Below are 26,700 nucleotides of genomic sequence, written 5' to 3'. Positions count from 1 at the left end.
TAATATAAAGAAAACTTTCTAATATAAATTAAAGGTTCTATTTCTTCTACCTACAACAGGCAGAAGCAGGAAAGTTTTCCAGTGCTGGGGACTTGTACCTGCAGAGAGCAAGCCACGAAGTCTGGATCAATGCACATAGCTGTGTTATTTGCTACACGCTTTTGAACCGGCTTCTTACGACTCTCATGCATTTCATTTTGGGAAGTTTGATCTCTAGCACTTCCTAGTATTTTAAAACTTGTTTACTCAAGTCTTTTGCAATTCTCACACTCTTCCAGAGGTGCTCTATCAGCTCTGGATAATGTCTTCGTGTATAAGGTAAACTCTTACTTCACGGCCTCTTCTTGCATTCCCTTTCTTTTCCCCTTTCAGTCTCAAGCATGTGAAGGTAGTATGTTCTATCAACATTAAGCACATTAATCCCCTTCTAAGCCCCATTAGTAACTTGTGAGTTATGCATCTGAGTGAGAATCACATCATCCAATACCTGTACTCTCTTTGCGCTCTACGGGGTATCTTGTTATAGAAACTAAACAATTAACAGCTGTGTATCAAACCCCTCTCCTCTTTTCCTACTCAAGCCCTATTGAGCAAACTATATTAGCATCCTGGTATAAAAATGGCCATAACAAGAATCAAGCAGAACAAACTAGATTACTGGTATATGATAGTTTTCCCCAGTTGGGGATTCATCTATGAGGTCACTGAATAAATTTAGGTGATATACTGTCAACAGTCATAATTAATAGCCTAATTTGTAAACTATACTTGCAGTTCGGAGCAAAGGCCACTCATTGCTGAAATTTATTTGTAATCCATCTTCTTTACTCAGGAAGCAAAAGGCTTTTTTCTGTTTTTGCTTTTAAAAAGGCCAAGCACATCAGTAAGAAAACTACAGTACATACAAAACTTTTAACATCTTGTCATCCCTGCAAAGCAGAAAATGTTTGTTTAAATGTCTTTGATACTTCAAACAGGAAGTTTCTAAAGCCCTGTTAACATAGAATTTCAACATTTGACCCAGGAAGTCCTTTTCTCATAGGTACTGAAATAGTCTAAAAACTGCTCATCCTCTACTACTCCCTCAGACTTGTTCCTTTACAGTCAGTGACATGCAATAGTGCTGATTTGGGTGGGCTCTATTTTAAGAAAACTGACACACATTTCCCAAGGAGAAGGATTGTGTCTACATATGTGAAAATAATGGGTTAAAAATACAGAAATGCACTCTAAGTTACTGGGATTTCCTGTTACGCCGTGGACATACCTTCAATGTTTTATCAGCATTTTTACACTTTCCAAGGCTCGTATCATCCACTTAACCTTCTTTCAATGTGGTACATCGTTTGACACCACTTTCTTATTAACAGAAAATGAATCCCATTAAGATTAATTGCCTTGTTTTTCTTCCTTATTCCTGCCATTCTTACTTGTATTGGGACCATCTTTTATGACGAGTGCGCACTGACACCTACTGTTTGAAGTACAGACCGGCCTGGAGGGGATTCACACAGGCCATTCAATTCAGATCTGCAGGCTCCCCTCCTGGCAGTTGAAATGTTCCTTTGGTGGCTATTCAGAGCCTTGAAATTAAACTCGTGGTTTGACCTGGAACAGTCTGACTTCCTCCACTGATAGAGTGCTTAGTTGGACAAGCCTACTAATTAATGGTAGGGAATTGGGGTTCCAAATTTCCTACAACTCTCCCAAATGCCAGGAGTCCCTTGGCCTAAGATCTGTGCTGCAGCCAGGCAGCAAGAAGAGGGGCACGTAATAGCCTTGCTTCTCTTTTCAGCCAGTGCTGATACAGCAAATCACAAAAACATGCAACACACAACCTACTGATAATTGTTAAAAGGGCCCAATATCCTATGAACCTTAGCAGCTCTTAGTGCATGTTCCACCAACAAGCAAGTACTCAATGGGAAGGCAGCCAAGCGCCTTTCTAAGTAGGCAGTAAGCCTTTGACTACTTTTTTCAATCTCTCCAGAAAACTGACACAAGAATAAATACAGTAAAACCTCTTATTCAATATACTACAAGCTAAGAATGCCCGACTTGCATTATATAGAAGAGCGGTCTCATGTAACAGCTGCTAAATTGGGAAACAGAGTCAGCTGTGTTAAATACCGCCAACAGGATACTAGGACTTACAGAGTAAAGAACTACTAAAACAGGTGAAACTGTCCAGTGCAGGCCTTGCCCTGCACTCAGTGGTATCTTCTTCAGCTTTTGGCACTGCTTGTGATGATGGCTCTCATCTCAGTGCCAGCTCTGCATATTAACAAGGAGGCTCCACACTACAAAGCTGTTGCTTTTCTTCCCCTTTAGTATCACTCTGGTTTATCCCAGGATGTACTCATTAGGAAACTCCCCTGAAACTGTCTACGTGACTGTCAAATCTAAAGCACACACTCCACACAAAACACGCCTGTGGATTCCTTGTCTTCCAAAAACTCATTGCACATGTTCAGCGAAAGTGTGTTTATAGGGAATTGACTTTGCCAGATGCCGCTTAATTACCTGAAACTGGATTGCTCAGTAGCACTCACATTCTTACTTACATAATTAAGAAATCTGTAGGCTTGCTCCTTATATAACAATCTCAGCTTTCTTGTCCTAATGCTTTCCATTATCAAAGGTTTTGGAACATAAATGCACTTTAGGCATGGCTCTCTAGAACAATCAATCATCCAGTAAGGTTTTCCTCTTCTTTTAACAGTACAGAAATCTCCTTGCCAGGTACTGAGCACAGCTGAGTAAATAAATTGTCTTCCAAGGAACATAGAATGGGAAAGGATAACTCTAGTCAGCAGCAGGTGACAGGATCAAACCAAGCAAATATCACTGAAAACCATTTTACTATCTGATCAAACCCATCTCTTCCTCACAACTCCTGACAAAAGTAGACTACAACTACAAACTTTCTAATGTTCTACCTAAATTTATTCATAGCCTGTTGCTATCCATTTTTTTCTCACACCAGTATTGTTATTTAACTTAAACAATTGTTTTCCTCTGTTTCAATACCCAGAGTAAACACGTGCACCCTGGTTATGCTAAGTAAGAGTTCCGACTGCTTTTCTCCCTCTTGTAAGAGATCTGCCTACTTTTCCAGTCATCTTTTCAAACCTGATTTGCACTCAGTGCCATCTGAACGTGAGTTACTGACACTATAGGAGGCCTCATCTGAGCCTTGTACAAGAGCATCCATACTTCTTCCCCTTTGAAAATATTTTGCTTTACACATCCTGTGTCACACAGTCACTTCACCTTGTATATTTTCATACTCCAGTCTCATTTCCAATCCTTTTTGAACAAGTTATGTCTATGCCCTTCTCTTCCCCACCATCTCCAGAAAGTGAATTCCCCTTTCATGTCATGGATTTTCATTGACACTTCTGAGATGTAGGACTCTGTTGCCTATGTTATTATATATCCTATCCTATTTCTTATTATACCCCACCATCACATAGTTTCTCCCAGAGGACATTCCACTTCCTCTGGTATATGTAAGGGCCTTCTAAATGCTATAAGCCAGACTTACGAGCACAGTTGAGCTTTTTATGCCAACAGCTTTTAAAGGGAGAAAAAAAAATAGAATAAAAAAAGGCCTTGACCCTTGAAGAGAGGGTCAAGCAACCTCCTCCTCTTCCTATCAGCAGTACCTATGGATCTCACCCCTTCCTTACCCATTTTTAAGCTCTTATACTAATCTCCATTTTTGCCACTGGAAGTTCACATCTACAGATGGCATCATATGAAACATTTTGCCAAAAAACATATCAGGTATACTCCTGTTCTTCCTCTCTCCGGAAAATCATATAAAAAAACATTTAGTTGTCCTGGTATCATCTGTCTTGATAAACCTACTGTGCACTCTCCACTTACTCTCATTTCTTTAATTAATGTTTATTTCTTTACAGAGCAACAATGATGTTTAGTTCTATGCTTGTTGATACCTTCCTTGATTTCTTAAAAAAAACAAAAATCAGAAACGAAAAAAAACCCAAAATACAAAAAACTCCCCACTAAATCAATGTAATTTTAAAAACTAGTATACCAGTGGGTTTCTAACAGTTCTGATTTAAAGTTAACATTTCAAGCATTTGCCTTATTGCTAAAAATAAAAGCAAGGGAAACGCCACCATTCCTAACTGCTACAGTACACTACTACAGAATCAAGTCTCTGGTTTGATCCTGACAAAACTGGTCAATGGACAGACACAATGTTCCTTCAGACTAGCAAAAACTAAGTATTATGCAGAGTTTGGAAGCTAAACAACTCTTGCTTCCATCTAATTAACATATTGCATAATTGTCTATGTGAAACTACTGAAAGCAGCATCAACCTACCTCTCTGTACATACACATTCATGATTCTCACACGGTATTACTTCAATAGTATTCACACTATGTAAGCGTGGCTGGCAGCAATACAAATAGATTTAGTCATTAGACAGTGAAAACGGACTTTCAAAGGGGCCACTACTTTCTTTTTCCACGGTGTGAAATGTAATACCTATATATGTCATGTACTGCTCTGGGGCAACAATGAAGCGTTTAAAGTTGCACAGGAAAAACGAACCATACACTAGAGTTCTCAGTTGTTGCAACATCAAGAATTGCCCAGCCGGCATTAGCTTGCTTGCCAAATTAACTTCGCTTGGCAACCAACCTCAAAAGTACACACTTCTGAAGTGTGATAAATAGCAGCAAGATTACAAGCTGTTAGTTTTATTTGCAAGCAATTGTGTCTTAGCAATGTTACAAAAGACACAATCCTGGCATGAGGCGTTATGTCGCAAGGTGTGCTGCTCCCTCTCTGCTCATATTAGCCATTTCTTCACTTCCCAAATATGTGTTTATTCTAATCTGTTCCCTTCCTATTTGCAAGATACATTCCCACAGAAGGCCATCCCTTCATTCCAATGGGCACATTCATCCTCCTTCCTCATCCTATTATGGCCACACCTCTAGTTAAAGTTTCCTAACGTGTTCCCTCCCTCTCAGAAATTTCCTGTTTCTGATACCAGTTTCCCCAACTCCACACCTTGCTGCCCAACTCCAAGCCAATCCTGATGAGGTCAGCTGACTAGATCCCCTTCTAGATCATTTTTCTAGTTCAACACAGACCTCGATTCATTCGTGCTCAAGGGACGTTATCAGGCCTCAGCACAGTCCCACATCAGAAAAGCATCCACATCTTTATGTTTAATGTAGCCCTACTGAAAAATTAGAGCCTCGAAAGTTACTAGCAGCACACCAGTAAAATCTGAAGACATTTCAAACACCAGTTTGGGTATGGACACAACAGCTATGAGATCTGGCATGGAAACATTCAAAAAAGGAAACCACAAAAGAGGAAAATGATCATACAAAAACATACATAAAATGGAAAGCAGAAAGCAATCAACCAGTAATTCTAACAGAAAGCTTGGACAGACAGTTTCAAGCAAAAAACAAGACAGAGATCTAATAGAAACTTACAATTATCTGAAGCAAAGAAAAATTATCACAGCAAGAAAAAGAAAGGGCCAGATTATTTTCAGTGGAAAGATATAGGATGGGGATTTAGGTTGAGAAAAACCTGTGACAGTGGAATCTGTGCAGCAATAATCTCCCAAAGGCAAAGACGGAATCTCCTTGGACAGCTTTCAGTTTTTGAAGCACAAATTAAGCAACATCTGCACAATATACTGCATTAACAGGAAGGTGGACAAGACCATGCAACCAGGCTAGTCCATAAACAGTTCACGCTGTACATTTCTGCACAGACTTAATGAAAGTTTCTATGTTAACAGCATGTGTGAAATGCATACTTTCTGCAGTCTTTGTTATGAAAATTTTATAAGAAAAAAAGCTACAGGGATAAAAAGGAATATATGCAAGAGAGCTAACAAATACAGGTGATCACTGTAAGAGTTCTAAATATCACTGCTCTCACAAAAAGTACCATAGGGGTTTCTTTTAATTTCTTTAAACTCTGGAGAGATCAAAGAACTCAATTATAATATTTAGCCCTCCCTCCTCCGCATCTTTTCACTGTTAATTGCCCTGGCTTTTGCTCTTCCACTAAGTATAAATGAAAGCGCTGGAATGAAGCCTGCTACTGAAGCAAGCAGAGCAAACTTCCACTGATGTCAACAGAATTAGACCAGTTTTAAAAGAAGCGACTTTGGCCCTTCAATTGGCAAAACAAGAAACACAATTTGTTCAAATGCAGCCAGACTACCATTCCCTGTGGGCAGGCACTGTGGACTGATGCACTCTCCTGCTTTTTTGAGCTGGCTTGGCTGCAGCAGGAGAGCAGTTGCTGTTGGGCTGCTGACTCACCATCTGGTTCCTGCTTTTTCTCTGAACAGCACACATTGCCAGTTCCTCAAAGCTTGCGGCAAAAATCTCTCTTGTGCCCACAGACTGTAAGCTACTAAGCATACTAAACTACATATGTAGTTTAGATGAGCATCTAAACTACATAATGAACTGAAGAGAAAAAGAAAGTCCATCCTCTAATTAAGAATTTACAAGACTGGCATTAAACCCTGAGCCTTGTTTCTAGACACAAACTCTCTGTTGAAATCTTTTTGTGTCTCTGAAGACTCATTCATCCCACTAGCTGAGCAAAGTTTACGAAGGTAACAGTCATCTTCAATTTGATTACAGTCTGTTCAGACTTTCTGGCATCATCTCCTCCATTTAAGTCTAATAACAAGTCAATCCCACATGGAGAAACAAATTAAAACAACCGAGTAAATACCTCAAGTAGAAGGGTGACATAGGCCGTTCGTCTTCTTGGGAACTAAAAACAAAACATATTTTTTAAAGTTAGCATGCGGTTCTGACTTGCATTTGTAGTTCAGTTATAGCAAGATAATCGCTCCCAAAAAGCAGGATAATCACTGTTAAAAAGCAGAGATAATAAAAGTGAAATGATATTTTTTTCAGAGAGGTAGTATTGAAGTCTATTTTGTCCTGTGCTTGTACTGAATGTCATGGAAGAGCGCTTTAAATTACATTCCTTCAATCCTGAGAATCCAACTCATTTTTCAACATTCACAAATGCAGAACAGATACACTGCTAGACAGTCAGGAGTCACTCCAGCTTTGCAGCAGTTCAGAGACTATTCCCATAGCAACAATATCACATTTCTGCCAGAAGAACCTTGCCAGCAGCCTTTTGCTGTCTGTTGTTCCAGAATTAACATCCTGCCCATAAAAGTGAAAGTGAAGAAAAAACAAATGACATTTTGAGGGACCTAAAAGAAGTAGCTATGTGCATATGCATGCAGCTAAGAATTCCACATCTGAGTTTTATCATCCAAGTTGAAAGCTGATTTGATTACACTGAAACCCAGCTAAACTACAAAGGCAAAACAACAGAAACACAGGTCTGAGCAATTAGTCAAGTCTCTATAAAACTGAGTATATCTGAAGTGAAAAATATGTTCCTCATGGACTTAAGGAAGCTCCTCCCGCCAGGGGCTGCAGTCCGTTGGCACAGAGTCCCCTAACAGGTGTTTCACTGAACTGATCTGGCTGAAAAATAACTATTTTGTGTGTGGCCAGGCCAGTTTGCCCACAATTCAGTTCCCTGATCCAGTTCACCACTCAGTTTGTGCTGGCATAAGGATAAGAATTAGTTGTTGGGGTGCTAAAATTTAAAGGTGTGGTTGAACCGATTGTTTAAGTCAATTTAAACCCCTCTACTAAAAAGGAATTCCAACAAAAACTTCATCTAATCATTCCACCCAAGTAAATGGTTGGACGTTCAGGCCTTGTAATTCTTCAGTGCAGGGAACTTGCCTTCCTCCACGCACGCAGGAAATGCCACTGAAATTAATTTGTCCCCAGAGGACTTTAACTGGGCCTGTCAAAGAGTGCATGGACTTCGTGAGAAAAGCAGAAAAAAAAAAGATGGGAAGCTGCACATTTTTTCTTTAAGCAGAAGCAGAAAAAAGGATAACATTTCACATGCACTGGAAATGAAGCATTTCCCTACTGTTTTCCCGCCATTCAAAAGTCTCTACCGGTGCTCAGCAGTGCAATTTACCACAGATATTCAGTCTCTGATTTTGTCAAACAGGTCAGAGGCAAATTGATACGATGTGACAGTACTGATCATTTTCAAGTTCAGAGGGCAAAAGATTTATCAAGGACACTATGGGTAAGCCTGACTCTGCTTCAAACTCCAATCATTTGGGGGCTTTGACCACCGTGAAACACTGAACAGCTTCAACAGGGATCTGAACTAGATCAAACTTGAATTATTTTTGAAAACTCAACCTGAATCCATTACTCTTTTGAATTTTAAAACATTGATCACTTTACAACAGCTTTTCTAAATACAGAATAAAGGCAAAAGGAACTCCATTGTGGATTTAGCAGCTAGGAGATCAAATACTCAGACAAACATAGTTTTTGCAGCTTCCACTGGAGTCAGAAGGATACTGTATAAGCAAGACAAGCTGAAACTCCAGGAAAGCTCTATGCTCTTATAGTAGGTATAGCCAAAGGCAGATTTTACTGTGGCTTATTTTGAATCCAGCCAATTTTGCACAAGATGCACAAATATGAATGCCAAATTTATCTATAAATTGGGAGAAAAGGAGGAGGGAAGATGTAGGCAAGAAGAAAGACTGGGAAGAGGTAGAGAGACAAACAGAATGGGACTAAAAGTACATATGGGAAATCACATTATTGCTGCATCATTTTGACTCCTTGCTACAGTGCACAGAAATGTGTACGGAAGTCAACTGACATCTATGTAAAACACTTCCCATTCACTGTGACAGCACATATATTTTCAGGCCCACTGGAAGCCTGAAATACAGATTCAAGGGTAACACAAAATACCACAACTGAAGGAAGAGAAACTGCTTCTGAAATCAGTGCGGCCTGCCAAAACCTGAAACTCCTTTGTAATGCTACAGTGACAGTGCAGTTTTCAGCAGCTCCCTAAGGAGATTAAGAGCACAGCTGCTACTGGAAACTTTGCTGCCGCTTTCACACGTCTGACTTGACTGACTTGAGCTGATCGAGCAAATTGTTGTAGACCTTCGCTGCACAAGCGAGGTGGCGGGAGGCAGGAGTGCCGCCGCAGCCTTCCTCCCCTGCTCGCTGCTGGCTCACGCTGATGGAGCAGGGTGCAAAGAAGCACGCAGAGCATGCTTTGCAAAGCTGCCTAAAAGCTGCTGCCTGCAGGAAGGTATGCAACAGTTGTCTGCATGTAAACTGAGGTGAGCGAGTATCTTCCCTTAGGTTGTTGTGGGAAGCAGTCACTGTTCTGAGACAGCTTAGAAAAAGCGGAGAGAAACATGCAAGTGCCCATTACTGCTGCTTTCCAGAAAATGCCCTCCAACAGATGCCCAGGTAAGACCCTCTTCCAGGTACAGGCTCCCCTTGATGGCACACATAATCTCCTAATTTACACCCGCAAGTTTATCTCTTTATTTCCTATTTATAGAATATTGGGTTTTTTTTCTTTTTTTTTTTTAAAAAAAAAAAAGCAGTAAAGAAACTACTTTAAACTCGCTAAGCTACTGGTAACGTTGTTTGCTATGTTCTGTTCATTATGTAATAGCAGTACTTGTAATCTGGATGCAAATAAGTCCCAATGGCATACAGAAAAAGTGAAAAATAAGCCCCATCAGGAGAGAATTCCACAGTGCTGTCAAGATTTATGTGCATCACTGCAACTTCAAAAAACATAAAATGCTCTTCTGTATATAAGTGCTAGTTGTCAAATCTACAGCAAAATTCCTCCTTATCTTGGGGTTCCAATTAACTTCCAAGTCACAGAAAATGCAATGATACTGAAAAAGCCCAAATAACTTTCTTATATTCATGCCCCACTAGTTGCTTTGACAGATCAGATAGAGTAGTAGTATTCAGTAGGGAATCTGAAACTTCCTGCATTTCCTTCCTTTTCTTCTACGGCAAGTATGATCATTGTTCCACAAGCTGGATTAAGACAATTTTATGTCTGTACAAAAGGCATCATCCACTCACACAAAGTAACTCATGAACAATAAGTTTTTTGAGCATAATGGCTGGGGGCTGGGAGTGGAGGCAATAGAAACTTTAGAGAAAACAAAATGAAACAGAGTAGTAATTTCATTTAGTTCACTGACTTCCAAAATTTCCCATGATTGATAAAAATGGTAGCGAGGCATAAGCTCTCTTATCTGATAGTGCTTTATAAATTTACACATGCCACTGATACATCTGTGATGAAGAGCTCCCAGGTAACTAAGCAAAAAATCCAATCTTTGGAGAAAACTGTAAAATCTTTTAACTTTAGCAGAACAAAGCAAGTTAATTGAGCAAGTTACTCCATTCTCTCCTAATCACTAAAAACAATGAATCCCTAACATCTTTCCCTAATGATATGCACCTTAGTCAACTCATCTGCACAGGCTGGAAAATACAAGAGTTGTGTAAATTATGACCACATTTAAGCCAGTTGTTCAATATAATTTAGTTTTCCTCAGATGATAGGCCACTGAGCCCTCCTGCAATCACTTAGCACACCAGGATTCTATTTTGATGAAAGTATTTTATGGAATAATTTAGTACTAACTTTGTAAGATAATAAACAGTTGCATTTTTTTCACACATGAACACAATTTAGTTCACAGAGAGAAGCGGAAATTCTATGCAAGGGGTTTTAAACCTGTATATATCCAATTACATGCTTTGAGATACAGAAGAGACAAGGAAGGAAAAAAAAACCACACAAGATAGGAATCCCAAAGATCGTCAGCTGTCATTACACAAAAAATATAGGCTAGAAATTGGTTTAAAATCCTCCATATGTGACTCTCCACTAACGCTCACACTAATGATGCTTACTGAAAAACAACTGCTTTTCGGTTTTAAAAACACCTTGTACTGATGGGTTTTATTAGTACTACTAGGAAGCCTTTCTGCTATGTATTACATGTCCTTCCAAAAGAAAATGCTAGAAGTCATTAAGAAATGTTTAACATTTAACTGTACTGTTCTTGGGTTGTGCAATTCCTTTTTGGTTAAAGGGATATATGACCTTTACAGAAAGGAAGGAATGCTTAATACTTGGCACAGTGACTTGGCAAACTAAGTTGCTTGTCCACAACAGGGAGGAGACAAGTTACTCTGAAGCTCTTTTCCTACACAGTCTAGATTTCTGCCTTGCCTAGAAAAGAATTTACCCATTAGGCAAGCAGGTTTAGTAGTACGATTTTTAAACCTTCAAAGCTTTGTTCTGTTTTACACATGCTTTATGGCCAGAAGGCACTGCATATACTTGAGAAGGGATGAAATAATTTAAACAAATCAGGTTCTTATTCAGTTACCACTGATGACCTTGCTGAACAGGTGAAAGCAAAAAAACAGCCCTTACTTTCTTCTCAAACACACACACAGGTCCCCCAAGCAAAAAGTTTAAATAAAAATGAATGGCTCTTCAATGCAATACCTGGGAGAGCAACTTCTTATGCTAAGGACATCTAAAAATCCCATCATTTCCTTTATGCTGAAAAGCAGAATGAAAAACAAATGAAAACCCTCTTGTTCTCTTTAAGTTTATTTTACTGCTAAAGAAAGAAGATTGTTGTGTTTGTAACCTCCACTCAGCTAACAAAAAAATCTGTCAGACTGGGAAGAATGCCAGTATTACTGTCCTGTTAGTGTACTACATCTTACGTTCCTGATTTTTAGGCATTGTTAGCCATGTCTATTTTACAGCACGTATGCAAGGCATCCTGTTTGTCTCTAAAAAGGAAATAGGAGAGTGCTTGAAGCTATGATGAAGTCTAACTGTTAAACAAGCTTGCCTCACTGAACCACACAGTAACAGATTTTTGCCTTCCCTTTTGCAATAGGAACATCGCAGGCAACCGTTTGTCCCATCATGTTCTCAAATAAGTAGTGATGGCTCCCCTGACACTTTTTTTTTTTTTTTTTTTTTTTTTGATGTCTAATATTGCCGTTCAGAACAAGTAAGGGAGCTGGTAAGCCGGTTCAGAGCTGAAGCTATAAAATACCCATTTAGACTGATTCCCAATTTATTCACATGCATCACGGAACACCCTAGCACTGCTCTCTGCTCCCAGCCCCCTTGCCAGCTGGCTTGGGACTGCCCTGAGCTCTCGCCCTGGGTCAGTGGGTGGCGCTTCCCACGGTGCTCGGTCCCGTTTAACGCAGCACTTCAACTTGCAACCAGCCAAATCTCAAAGATTCAGGGCCACCTGCCAGTCTCTGGAACAGAGACGTCAATGCACTTTCTTCCTTTAGTCATGTAAGCAGCTTTACAAAAGTACAGAGTTTGAAGAGGACCTTATCGACTTTGTATAAACTTTTTTTTTTTTTTTTTTTTTTTTTGGGGGGGGGGGAAGCTCTAATAGGCCTATTTGATTTACACTTAATTATCACCAGTTCTTCCTTCTTGGTTTCCTGGCACTGGAATCTCTATAGTAAAATTAACACTGTGTTCCCAATGCATATCTCTTTTCAAAAGTTAAATGGAAGATTTACTTGCTTAAAAGATTTGTATTTTTTACAATCATGAAAACGTACTTTGATTCAAATGTCAACATTTTTCACTGGAGATGAAGAGCCTACATGCTGGCAGGGTCATGCTGCTCAGCCAACATCATGTTTTCCTACTGCCTTGCCATAGGCTCTATTTGTTCTGTCCTCAAAAGTTAGATAGAGCAATGGCTCTCTTTCTATTCCACAACAGCTACTGTAGAATTTAAAATAAATTATTTTTTAGTGACAATACTGTTTTCATGCAATGAGACCGCTGTTTCTAACTTTAGCACTTCAGTGTTAATCAGGTTATTAATGATATCAAAAGTTAATGCAACTTTCTGGAGGACGAGAAGGAAAACCAAGTCTGGGTTACTTGTTAAGACTTCAAAGATATCTTGCTCTCGGTTTCTTCTCACCATGTAGAACTACTATGCCATCTCTGTTTAACAGGCAGCACCATCTTTGCATTTGCAACAGATTTTAACAGTACTTATTCATTTGTTTATTTTGATGTTCAACATTAACAGCATCAAAAACAACTTCAAGGAAGCCATGATTTTGAGGGTGCAGCGTTACTTTTTTGCTGAATGTCTTAAGCACAATTTTTCAGTGTATCTTTTTTTCCCCAAGCAGACCTGGGGAAAAGTATACTTTTGTGTTTTAAGTGACAAATACAAGACTGAAACTGCCCATGAAGATTTATTGCATATTTAATTTCTCAATATAATTATTTAATCATACTTTATGCTTAGTAGGCAAAAGGTAATATTTTTGCAAATAAGAAATAGTAGACAATATACAGTTCTTCCTCCAAGTAAAGCAACATTGCTGAGATCTGTTATGCAAAAGAAGAAAGAAAATAACGTCCTTAATGCAAGAGCAACCATAAATTTAACACGATAACACTGTGATTACTACAATGATCACCAGTAAAAGTCAGCACTTGCAATCAACTGTTGAGCAATGCCACCCTTGTTCTATATCCTTAATCAGAGCGGGAGGGAGGAGGAATGCACCAAATAGTAACTGTTGCAGAGCAAACAAGTGTTTAACAGCCAATTCTCTTCTCTGTGAGAGAAATTATTTCCGTGCAAGCATTATAATTTACCCTAAAGAACAACGTTTATATTCAAGAACATATGTGCTATTTCTGATATTTATCTCATCTTCCCTATAGTTACACTTATGCCTGATCATATTTACCACCAAAATCAAGTTAAGCTCATGCTTAAGTAGCTACTCAAGCTACTCACCAAATCAGCCACATGTCAAAACATTAGGCTGACAATCAGGCTTCTTTATCCTGAACTTTCCTCTCACATACTGTGCAAAACCTCCAATAACATGGGTGGTGGTGAATTAGTATTGGTTTAAATACTAATCTCCAAAGAATCCTTTTGTCTTCCCTATACCAGTTTCTTCATCAATGTTTTTCCTGAAGGTCTCTCAACTAAGTTGTGCCTTAAGCCCGTGATATCACAGCCTCTGGCAATATGACTTCAGGGCAGTAGAAAGTGACCTGTTTAAGGGAGAATTCCCTATTAGCCTTTCCAAAAGCATGAGTTTCTATGTCCTGTTTCATCTCAAAATGTCAATGTTACTCTTTTATAAAGACAAGTTGAAGTGGGTGAGAAGGAACGCTCTGTCACACATCTGAGGAGCATGCATTATTTATTATTCTAGTTTCCACAGCAAAGGTTAAGATATGAGCACCTAAGTCTGGAGTGAAGCCTTTCAGTTCTAGGAAAAGCTAGAATACAGCACAGCCAAACAGACTGGGACTACATTACATTATCCATGTGCCTAACTATGCAGTCTGTGTGTGAGGCAGCAGGAAGATTTAGGCATGTAACCTTAATCAAAAAAATACACTTGTCCTGGTGAAAAAGTTCTGCAGAAAGACATTTTGCTTATGTCCCAATTTTGAAGCAACATTAGGGAAGTACAGCTTCTACCATGGCAGAATGAAATGAGTAGAACTTCTTGATAAATGCCACTGCAAGCAACAAGCTGTTTTTACATTTATATTAAAGTATCTGAATCTGTGGGAATCTCTGACAGTGTAATTTTGTATAAGCATTTTCTACTCACTTTCCTCCTGGATTACAAATTGTTTATCTTTTATAAAATTACATCAGTGTTAAACAGTTTGCTCTTGTTTTACTTCTTAAACTAGTTAGGGCTTATAATGAAAGACAGGGCAGTGTCTTCTCTTCTGCTTGGGGTATGGCAGCAGTTCTCTCTAGGATAAAACTAGAAAATGGGTCAGAAAGAAGTGGAAGGAATGTACCAGCCAAAGTCTCACCTTTTCTCAGAATTTAAGAATGTGAAGTTGCATAACACACACATACCTGTTGCATTATAATGGTGACGAGCTGTTACTAGGTAACTAGTGATTTTGGTTTCAGGATTGTTTGTTACAAGCTTGCAGGCGTCAAATAAAGATATCTAGGAGCCCAATTTCTCAGTACAATGTTCAGATTTTTTTGCTTAATCAGGTGGACACCATGGAGATAAACACCACAGAAAAAATCCACATCAGTTTCCTCTTATAGTCAGAGACATCCACCCAGTGGCACCCACGGAAAGCTTCCACAGGCTTTTACAGGCATCAAGTCACAGCTGCTAGAAGACAGAGTATCTATCGATCAAATCTGAGCCTGGAAGACCAAAAGTTTGTATAGCATTTTGTAGTATGATATGATTATGACTTTAGCAAGACCAGGACCACAAATAAGAATTTCTCTTAGTTTCTCCATCAGAGAAACAAAACAAACAAACAAAAAAAAACAAACAAAAAAAAACCTCAAAAAACCTCACTATACAAGTTGTCTCCCCTCTCAGAGGGATATATTCTAGAATACACTTCATTAACATCTGTAAAGCACTTCAAGTATTTTAGATAGAAAGTGATAACAAAGTCCGAAGGATTGGAATTTTTTACAATATAACTTTACACACAAGTGTGCACTAATCTCTTAAAGAGAGCACAGTCCCAGTTCCAAAAAGAATAAAACATAGTGGAATAGAAATGATGTTCTCAGCTAAAATATCTGGTCATCATAAAGGACCCCAAACAAATAAACCAGTAAGGTAAATTAAACAATCGCAATGATGACTGCAAACAAGACAGTCCATGCAGACACGCTGCTGCACAGATTAGAAACAGATCAGTCACACACTCTACTTCTGTCAGATGCACATTCTGAAAGTATTTGTGATAGTTTCATTTTTTCCTCACAGTTGATTTGTTTCAGCGAAGTGCAAAGCAGTAGCAGCCACTGGTCACCAACAAGGTCTGAGTATGTACCTGGCCTTCTTATCTCCTACAGAAACTGACAGATGGAATTTACAAAGGCAGCCACAGGTTTCAGCTTCACACAGTATCATTAGATCTGCAATGCATTAAGCTAGAATAAACAAGCTACAATACAAGTTAACAGTATTAATGAGACTATAACTAGGAATCTAGGTTATTAAACTGATCTGATGCTATTCAGAAAACATATTAGTCTATTAGTAATAAAAGAGAATCATTGGTGGATGGGTTGTTTGAAAAACAGGAATGCAACCATTTGTGCTTTTTACAGTGTTTGAGCAATACAGACCATATTGCAGTAGAGGGTTTAACATATTCAACCTTCCACCTCTTGCCCTGCAATGAAATATAACCCTGATGTCCCTATTGTCACTCCCTCACAGAGGGCCACAGTATCCCACCATGTGCCATTCCACAGACCTCTATATATAGAATGAAATGACACTGTATAGTACATATGGCTCTATTCAAGCACATTGCATGATTATCAGGAAGACAGACTCACAGCTTACAGATTCCATGGTAGATATCGTGCTTCACTATTCTCATAATAAACACTATTTAAATGTCACAGTTACTTAAACAGGAACATTTCTCCCTCTCCCAAGTTTTATGCAATGACTGCACAGACATACACTGCTTCAGCACACAAGGGCTCCTGCAGCAGACCCAGCACAGCCAGCTTGTGGCCCAAATGGAGTGCAGTGTGTGGTGCCTGTGCAAGACTCATGGGATGGGGTTTAGTGGCACTGGAGTGGAACTCAGCGTGCTTAGTGCTGGCAGCATATACTCTTCCTTGATAGGGAAAGATAGGCATCCGCAGCTCAGAAAGCTGCCCTGAAAAGCAGCACCTGGAGGTTGCCGCTGGTCTGCTTTAGATCCTGCCAGGGAACTGTGCAGTACTAGTTTTCTGGAAATCTCTAGGGGAAGCCCGGCCATGCCTTGCTGTGGCAGACTAACTTGACAAGAATACTCTCCACCGGAATTACAGCATCACGGTACCGTAAGCAATTGCTATCCACTCTTGATATTACAGAGGTATGATAGGTTAACAGGGACCATGCCTTCTAAAGCAAAAAAACAAAAAACAAACAAAGATAAGAAGACTCTTCTCAACACAAAACCATACCCTAAAAAGGGAGGAGACAATGTTCTAAGGAGGAAAAGAGAAAAAAGGGTGCATTCTGGAGACTGCTGCTGTAAAGAAATCTGGGAGTTTATGCTTATCTGCCCTAGATCAAAAGAAAATTAGGTGCTAAAACTATAGCATACCCATACCAAAAATACATCAAGGAGATGGAAAAGAAGGCAGAATTTTGTAAAATACTTTTTTTGTAACTGCAAAGTTAACGTAATTGTGCACCCATTCAAATTTTCATGGAAGTTTCAGAAAAATCTTCAAGTCATGAGTGCATCTCTAACTGACAGAGAGTTAATCCTTTCAATAACAAAAACAAAGAGCCTAATTAATGCTACCCTGTGAAATCTATCTTCCCCTGGGGTGAATACATTTAGTCAAGAGCATAATAACAGCCACTTGTTCTGACAGCAGCTACAAGCCAGAACCCCTGGAACTCAACAAGTCCTTTTTTCTTTCTTTCTTTCTTTCTTTCTTTCTTCCTCCCCCCCCCCCTTTTTTTTAAGCAAGACTAGCCCTTCAAATAGGTACAATGCACTATGACTACTTCTTTAAGGCATTCAAACAGTATTCCTGTTTCTCTGCAGTCATCAATATGGAAGCATGACTGCATTACTACAAAGCAGACTTCCTCCACATCTATCTGCAGAGGACAACGTGTTTTATTGAGACAATAACAGTTTGGACACTTATTTATTATTGTATCTTATCCAAGTGAACAGCAACTTCATAGCTTCTGGTGAAACAGCACCACCACAGTACTGTGAAAGCATGCTAAATTACTTATTTACTGTTTTGTAGATTACATAAGGATCAATATTCATCCCGTTTTAATAAGGTTAAGAAGAAAGGGAATGTGTAATTTTGAGAACTGACAAAGCAACCAGTAAAAATATTTAATGACACAGTAAAAGGAATGCATACTCTTCCCTCCCCGCAAGGTGGGCTGTGCACTGCCATTTGAAAAGCCTCATTGCAGTTATCCCTATGATGTTCTGAAATGAGTACACACCGACACAGGTACATATTCATAGCTGGTGCTGAAAGAGGTGTGTCTCAGCACTGCAGAAACAAAACAGCCCTTTTCTTCTGAAAACTAAACCTCTCATCCATGCTTTTCAGACAACTGCAAAAAATAAAGACCACACTTGCTATTTAAATGGACGAATATCTTTATGGTACGCATAGGGACATATCCGGCTAGGATCTGCTGGTCCAGCTAGTCCACGTCCTTTACTGCATTACAGCCCTCTGCTGCAGTAAAGCGATGGGAGGGAAAGGTTTGCAAGATGCACCGAGCACTCAACACCCAGCTCCCACGGACAGGCAATGGTACTGGAGCACCTACAAGTGCTCTAGCCCCACAGCCGGCTCCCCCCAAGGAATGGGCTACAGTGATTAGAGAGCGCTACACCCTCCCCATCGATCCATACAAAGAAACCATAGACACCCCCCGAAGCCTCGTTAATAAATCGACTTGCTGCACTTCCCCAGGGTGGCTGGGGCCCGGGCAGCCTGCCCGGGGCGCTGCTGCCCCTTCCCAGCAAGGCCCAGTTCCCCGGCAGCTTTCACGTCGCCACGTCCGCTCCCGAGGGCAGAGGCGGCCAAGCGAGCACGGCAGTGGGCACCGAGCTCGTCGGGAATAAAGGCACCGCGCGGGTCCTGGCGAGCAGCATCCGCGCTCCTGCGCCTTCCCCCGAAGGCAGCGCCAAGCGCAACCCCACGAGCCCCCGGACGCCGAGCCGGCGCACGCCGCGGCGGCGGACACGTACCTCTGCAGGGGCATGATCTCGCAGGCCATGCTGCTCCCGGGCCCCGCGGCAGCTCCCCGCGCAACGCCTGCAGCGCCGCCAGCGCCGCGCGGCCCCGGGGAGGAGCGAGGGGGCGGCCGGCCCCGGCGGGAGGCGCTCCCGCCCGCCCGGCCCGCCCCGCTGCGGAGCGCCCGCGCTCGGCCCCGCGGCGCGGCCCGCCGCCAGGCGCGCACAGCGTCCGGCAACGTGCGGGTGCCCCGGCACCCGACAAACGCACGCACCGAAGCGACCGCCCCGCGCCCAAAGGCGCTTTCACCCTGGAGGGCTTCCTCCTGCACGGCCTCTCCCTCCCAGCCTGCTCGCAAGGGGACTTGCCCTACGGCTACAAAGTGAACCAAGCCCGCTGCAATAAGGCTGTTAATTACTGCAAATTGCTGTCGGATAAATGCTTGCTCAACACACGAATTTAGGCCCAGTTCACAGGCAAAATCTTTTGCCGACAATTAGGACACCATATCTACGCAAATAAGTTATTCCTGTAGAAATGGCTCACCCAGACCAAAAACAGCATTTTGTCAGTTCTCCAAACGATATAAACCATACTAGCAGTCATCGTCTTGAGCCTCTGTGCCCTCACCCAGATTATAGATTTTATCAACACAGAATTACTGTAAAGAAAAACAAAATTGTACATGTATTAATCAAAAGAGGTTTCTAATGTTGAGCTCATCCTAGATGGCAAGAAAGGCCACAAACCAAGATCTAATCCAAGCACATGCCACTGGACAGTTTTAACAAAAACACTGCATAAAGTTGGCTTTTTTAAAAAAATCGATCTAACTATGACCAAAAAGCTCTCTGTGCTTCGGAAGCATTACCCCAAGCACCGAATGACTATGCATGGGCAATAGGCAGTGCCCAGCACCCACCCACAGCCCCAGCAGAGCTGGGTGTTCTCTGGGGCAGGAAGCCTGTGGGTGCGTTATACAGCGCCCAGGAAGTCCACCTGGAACTCCAGGTAGATACCATGGTAGATACCATTGCTAGGCTACTCCTGGTATGCAAGCTGCCCTATGCCACGCAGCTGCACACACACAGCTTCACCTGGTCAGTCTCTAGGGCCTGGCACAACAGGACCTTTGATCTTACTCATCATCCCTTTGCATTTCAGTAGGTGCTACTGTAGTCCACAAGGTTTATGCAGTAGTGAGCCAGTCAGTCCAAACCCACAGTGAAGAGGAGCATACAAGGACTCTTCCTTTACTGTTCAAAATGAAGAGACAGCGTTGCAGAAGCAGAACTAATTTTTATTGATGTTCCCAGTGGGCCACTCTCAACAACTATTGCCTCTACATCTGTGCCTGCTGACAGAACACTTTTATTTGGTGAAAATCTGGGGACGGGTAGAGACGTAACAAAAGAACACTTGTGCCACTTTCAACTTTATCCATGACACTGTAGTTTTCGAAAAAAAAGTACAAAATCGGGGTCCTGTACTGAAACATTTGATGGCTGCTGAAGAAGCATACTCTAATTTTACCTCTGCACCTCCTCCAGCTGGAATTGCTAGGGAACCATCTTCAACTTACACCATTATTAGATGGAAACATTTCTGCCACTGTCTTGCATGCCAACAATGTCACTGCATCACACACTTTTTGCAACAGAAAAGGGGAGAATCTCAAACAGATGGAGGGCATAAGACAACAGAGCCTTTCAACCTTTTAGGAGGTGAAAGCCTAAAGGCTAATCCTGGCACAGGCAGTCAGACCAATCTTGTAAAATTAAAATCAAAACTACAAGCACAATCTCCCCTCAGTTCCAGAGTGGACTGGCACTGGTTTTGGGAAGCTGCAGCCAGAGAGTGTATTTAAGACTTCCATACAGATGTAGGTCATGTGAATCAGCCATTAACCAAGCCAGCTGTCTAGAGAAGCAGGAGATGCTCACAGTTTGCTAGAAGGATATCAGACATCTCACGGGGATGCCTAAAAGACACTTGTCTTGACTCCTCTCAACAGCAGAGAGGAGCATTTGTGCTTTAAACACAAAAAGAGTGGGCTAGAGGTCAGATGCAGTCCCAGATCAGCGGCCTGGAGTAGAAACACAGAGGTCAATGGAGGAATGGCTCTGCCTCAGTGTGCTGCCCTGTCTCCTGTTTGCTGCTGTGAGCAGGCTCACTGGAAGAAGTGCATTGTGCATCAGTAATGCTTCTGCCAATTGCTACAGCACACAAGCCTGCTCTGCTGTGCCACAGTCGCACCAGGCACTAGTGGACAGGGCCATTTTGTATTAAAGTCAGCAATGCTGACAAAGCACTCCGCTACCACAGACCTCGGCTGCTACTATCTGTGTCAATTAAGTGATAATCTTGGTGACTGCCTGTTAAGTTAAATGTGTTATATGTGCTTCTGAACAACTAAAACCACACACAAAAAAAGATTTTACTCTGCTATACAAAACTGGTCTTCTGTATATAACAAAAACACATTGTACTGCTTCACAACTAAACATTAAATAAAATTGCCTCTTCTTGGCCAGTCTTCTTTTATACACACACAATTATTCATACTTTATTACACTTCTATAAACTGAGCATTACCACCAGGATACTGAGAAAAAAAAAAAGTTTCCACATTTAACTATGGACTTGTCTACATTAGGAATGAGCCAGGGTTTTCTAGAGCAGCTTGTTGAATGAACTGAAGTGGAATAACTCAAATAGTTGCTGCGCTCTAAATTTATACCCTCGGTATTTTGTCATAATTTCCATGTGACTACCCCACATAAATGAGCTTAAAAGTACTAAGAATGTGACAAGGAATTTACTGACAGGAAGAGAAGCTGAAATTACCAGAAAGATTAATTTATGAATTAGCATTAGTAAAGAAGGTCAGTTCCTGGCACTGTACTAAGATCAGCCAAATTGATTAAAATCACCCAGTACCCCGTATGTCATCAACACCTCCAGACCCACCTTCTCCTGTTCCTGTTCTGTTCTTCTGGATTTCCCTCAATGGGCTGTCAGTTTTCTCCTCCCTTTCCTCATCTGCATCTTTAACAGTGCCAAAAACATCACAACTGAGAAGACGTATCCTAACTCATGTTTCCCAGCACACCCACTGGCATGTAACTGTAATGCCCATTAAAAGCAAGGAGATCAAAGATGGAAAAAAACACAGCTGCTGGCCTTTTGCTAACAGCGTTGGTTTCCCAAGATTTTAATTATTTCCGGAGTAGCTGCAGATATGGCAATAAAAGATTTTAACACAGGGAAACGTCAAAGAGAGTGAAATCAGAATAAGTACTTCAGGGCATAGAGGCTAACCATTTGTAAAAGCAGTACTACCTGCTACTCAAAACAGCAGGAAACCACCCCACAGTGCATGTCACCTTACTTCAGATGCATCATCTGAATGAGCCTTTTGATCCTCTCACCCTGCTAAATCAGCACAAAACTTCTTAATTCCTCATCTCCGCTGTTTATGGATACAGACCATAAGCAATCACCATCTAGGCAGACAAAAGTTGCCAGAAAACTGAAGTCTCATCTCTAAACAATTTTCCTTTCTTCTCTCTGATGTTTACTTTAAAGCCTCTTTGCTACTTGGGAGAGGCAGAAATTCCTACCCTTCCCCCTATCCTCTTGCATCCTTCTTTAACTTGCATGATTCAAGATGGATTACCACATATAAAACCTGGGATTATTACAATATTTTGTTTTGGATTTGGCTGTACTTGTTAAATCTATTTTCCCACGTTTAGTGAAAACAAAACCTCTTATGCAAGTTTTACACAGCTCTCACATTCCTATTGCTCAGAACAGCCAAACTTATTTGTTGGCTGCAACAATACACTGCAGTGGCTATTTATGGTACCACCAAACACACATCTAAAGGATACACTTGCATATCCTTCTCCCTCCATTCTTTTGGAGAACTTTAAACTTGGGTTCATCCAAACCATATACCAAAAAATGCTTAGAGTGAAATGAACAAACCATATTTGTGCTATGCACAGTCCTCATGCAACTACAGAAGACATGCAGGTGCCATAAAAAGTTATAAGTACAATGGGGAGAAAGAAAACTCCTTCAGGACAGGCACAGCATCCTCTGGTAACTGCACACTTCCTAAGGTATTGAGAATATTACAGGAAAATAAACAACAAATAAGAGTAAAATTATTAACTCTCTTCCAAAATATTTACACTTACAACTATACCTCAGCACCTAGGTCCAAAGTTTTTGATCTACAGATTTATTACTGAAATTCAACAAAGTTAAAAAAGGCCCTGGCCAGAGCCAAGTATGAGAAATCACACCACTTCTCCCCTCCACCACAAGTGTTTAAAGAACTGGAAAGGAAGTGTCCTGTCAACATCATTACAGAATTGCTTTCTCCTCATTCCTTTTCACACTAAGCTGCACAGTAAGTATTTTTCTCAGAGTATAAAGCAGTAAGAGAAGAAGATCGGTGAACAGCAGGGCACCAGGGGGTAGAGTTTATAATTGATCTAGATAATGGATTTTGTGAGGATGTGGCTGTGTCTTGAAAAGCAATAGTAGCTATCCCTTGCCCCCCTGCACTGCCAAGCACTTTTTTTTTTAAAGAAAAAAGTTCTCGCCTGATGTGATAAAATCTTAATTTATCTAAAATGCTCGAGTTCTGTTCAATGCCCTCAATCCATTCTTCCAGCATTTACCAAATTATGTAATAATCTCCCCTTGTAGAAACACAAAACGTAAAGATATAAGCACATCTTAATCATACTGAAAATTAAAGCTTAAAGTACTTTTCAAAATACCATTAATACACATTAAAAAATACCATTACTTACGTACAACATATTTATGTTCAATACATGCATTTTTCTCTTAAGAGTATTTATACATGTAAACAGCCACAATTACAAATTGAAAAAACTTCCTGCAGGACAGATGATCTGTGCGCAAATAAGTGAAGCACATGTAAATAAAAACTGTATTTGGAAACCGTAGTCCTTAATGTCCATATAATGTAGAGAGAAGATTACATAGGCCCGGTTCAAAAGAATACAATGGGTAGAAAGAGCAACAGATGCATCAAAACCATAATTAAGTAAAGCAAAACCATAATTAAGTGATTTAATAATCCTCGGAAAGTGGCTGAGTATCCTGAGACTTTCCAAGGTTGGCACTTGCTTAATAATTTTATCAATGATGTGAAAAGAAGCATAAAATAATACTAGCCAAGTAAGTAGATGATCCAAAGAGGTAGAAGGGAGAAAGAAATGGAAAAAGAAATACAAAATCTAGTTCTTTTTACATGCTGTGTGCAAGCATTATATGTTTCAATACAGCCATAGATAAATCCAATCTGACACTGAGAATATGCAGCTGTGCCTGCAGAATTTTATATGCTAAATTGCAATCACTGCTGCTAAATTAAGTAGCATTTAATTCTGGAATTAATTGTGATCCCATCATATGCAGGGAATAATTCAATTATAGTTTCTTTTGACCTTAAAAATATATCAATTTAATCATATCAAATTAATTCTCCTCAAAGGGGACACATGATTGATAGTACCTTCTTGCAAATTTTAATATATATTCATTTGGTATTGTGGCTTCTCTGGATCGTCCTCTGGGCTCTTCAATCAGTTAAGCTAGGATCAAGGAAAGTGAGTTCAAAATCAGCAATAGATTGCAGGGAGTTACTGAACCATGATTTATAACATAAGGAAACAATGGGAGTATAGCAGACAATTTTGTCTCCTATAGTAGTAAAAGAAATCACCTTAGTTTTCATCCTGCTGGTTGAAGTTCTCTGTATAATATACGACTCCATAGGCATAGTTACTGAAGAAGTGAGATAGTTCTATCCATAGTTACAGAACTAGGGATGTTCTCCTAAACAGTTCAAATAACTCACATCTCAGGAGTTTGCTCAGGAAAACAAAACTTAAAAAAAAATCTATTAAAGATATTCATGTAATAAGAACAGAACATACACATCAGTGAGTTATGTGCTAGACTTGTCACAGTAAGCAAATGAACAGGAAAAAACAGTCACAGTCATAAAAAGTTGTCACAAGCTCAAACACACACTACCATAGAAAGTCCTTGTTGGGAAACTTTGAATGAGAAGGTGCTTTTAACTTTGATGAAGAAAAGACCACTCATTCAAGGATGATACCTCTGTATCCATGCTATGACTGCTGTGTTTTTAGCAATGCAGAGGTGTCCTAGTTGTTCTAGTTCACTGCAGTGGATGATTTTTTTTATGGTTGCCTTTCTAGAGCAATGTTAAACCTTAGACAAACTGCCCAGATATAATTTGCAGAACTGTCTTACACATTTTCTAGCTAACATTTCTCTTGTCCAAATGAGAAGCAGGTCATTCTTCATCTAAGTTGACTACATTTTACCCCTTTTATTTTCTGCACTGGCATATAACTTTTGCTGGCATACTCATGTGGAACAATGACTCTTTTTTGCACTATAGCTCCTCTGTTCCCTATTGAAACTTGGAGGGCTATGTTACCTTTAAACACAGCTACTTAAGATCTATTAAGGAGGAAACATCTTGCAGAATTATTCCTTAAACTTGCTGGGACAGGAGAGAAGTAAACAGTCAGGTTCTCAGCGTTTCTGATCCCAGCCAACAGATAAGCATGTAGGTACATTTCCCTGGAGCAGGCCACCCCAAGCTCGCAGGAGCCCTGGATTAGGTGCTGTGGCTGCTCTTCATTTAGAAGCAGTGTCCTTTGCAAGCACTGCCACACCCGCCATCAGCCGCTTTAACTTGTTCTAAAGGACTCTTACCCCACAGGATGGCATAGAAATCGTTTCTTGGCTGCCCTCCTGGAGAAGGAGGGGGATTGGGAGTAGGTTCCTAAAGGGTTTTCTGGGAAAGCATCAAGTGATGAATGGTTTTGCCAGCTAATCTGCTGTGGGAACAGTGTAAAGCATGCTGTATGTCAGGTCACTAGGTTCTCATTTGCACCAGTTAGTTTAAGTGCCAGAACAGAGGACAGCAAGTAAACAAGCAGAAGCTTGATCTTGTACAAGTTATTTTCAAAGCAGGGTTTCCCAAAGCTCTGCTAATCTCATGGAATTCCTAAAAAATTAATACTTAACAAATTTCTTTCATTCCTTTAAACTTATTATTTCAATAAAAGTGTGCACAAAAACACTGTAACAATTCAGCTGTTTCAGACCAATAAGGTTTGTAATAAAAAGCTCTCAAAAATAGTATTCATTTGTCTAGGAGAAGATTCTGAAATTTTAAAATGACCCCTTGGTATTCCCAGAATTATTTATTTTCCCTACCAAATATGTCAATTTTTAATGTTCCCACTCGTAAAAAACATCCTTCAAACCCTTAACAACACTACTGCCCTTTGAACGCCACACCTCTGTGCCCATTATGTTGCATGTTTTCTCAAGTACCTTCAAGTGAAATGCTTACAGCTCATCCTTCTCCTTACAAAAATAATCATCACCAGAAGCTGAATGGCTGGTTCATGATGGGACACAGAGGTGTGTCTTCTCATTAGGGTCTGAATACCCTGTAATTGCATCTGATCAGAATGGGTCCCCTTCACTTCTCAAAGGGGCTGCTGGTCTCTTGCCAGGTGACTAGCACAAGATTAAAAGGCAAGAAACAGTCAGGATAATGTTAGAGAGAAGGCAAAGAGGTTATGGGTCTGAAGACTTGCATGGTTTTTCAGACTGCTGAGGCTGAGCAAAAGGCAGGAGTGGCAGATGGAAAAGGCCACAAGATTCACGTTCAGTGAACATGGCTTCACCGAGAGGTAAACTTCCTTCCTTGTTGGCGAGGGTGTCTGGCAGGATCACCCTCCAGAATAATCTTCTAGAAATAGCTCCCTCTTCTTCAGAAAATGACATAACAGAAAGGAATCCTCCCTTAGCAGAAGTGATTCAACAGCTCTTCTGGCTCATGAGACAGGTGGTGGGGAAAAGATGACCA

General features: G+C 40.5%; 1 protein-coding gene across 9 annotated transcripts in view; it reads right to left on the bottom strand.

The window, feature by feature from the left end:
• FAM13A (family with sequence similarity 13 member A) overlaps window positions 1–26,700 on the bottom strand; it is a 134,326-nt gene that overhangs the window by 45,921 nt on the left and 61,705 nt on the right. For 7 of the 9 annotated variants that reach the window (XM_062574218.1, XM_062574215.1, XM_062574214.1 and 4 more), the window contains one exon: window positions 6,761–6,802. In XM_062574218.1, coding sequence (XP_062430202.1) covers window positions 6,761–6,802 — 42 coding nt within the window. Of the gene's footprint in view, window positions 1–6,760; window positions 6,803–18,745; window positions 18,820–26,700 lie in introns of those variants that run through there. The other 2 variants (XM_062574221.1, XM_062574222.1) reach the window with 2 other exon arrangements.

Source organism: Rhea pennata, chromosome 4 (assembly GCF_028389875.1).
Source record: "Rhea pennata isolate bPtePen1 chromosome 4, bPtePen1.pri, whole genome shotgun sequence".
In the NCBI taxonomy this organism is placed as follows: Eukaryota; Metazoa; Chordata; class Aves; order Rheiformes; family Rheidae; genus Rhea; species Rhea pennata.
Note: the sequence above shows the minus strand (reverse complement) of the source record. Positions and strands in the feature narration are given on the sequence as shown.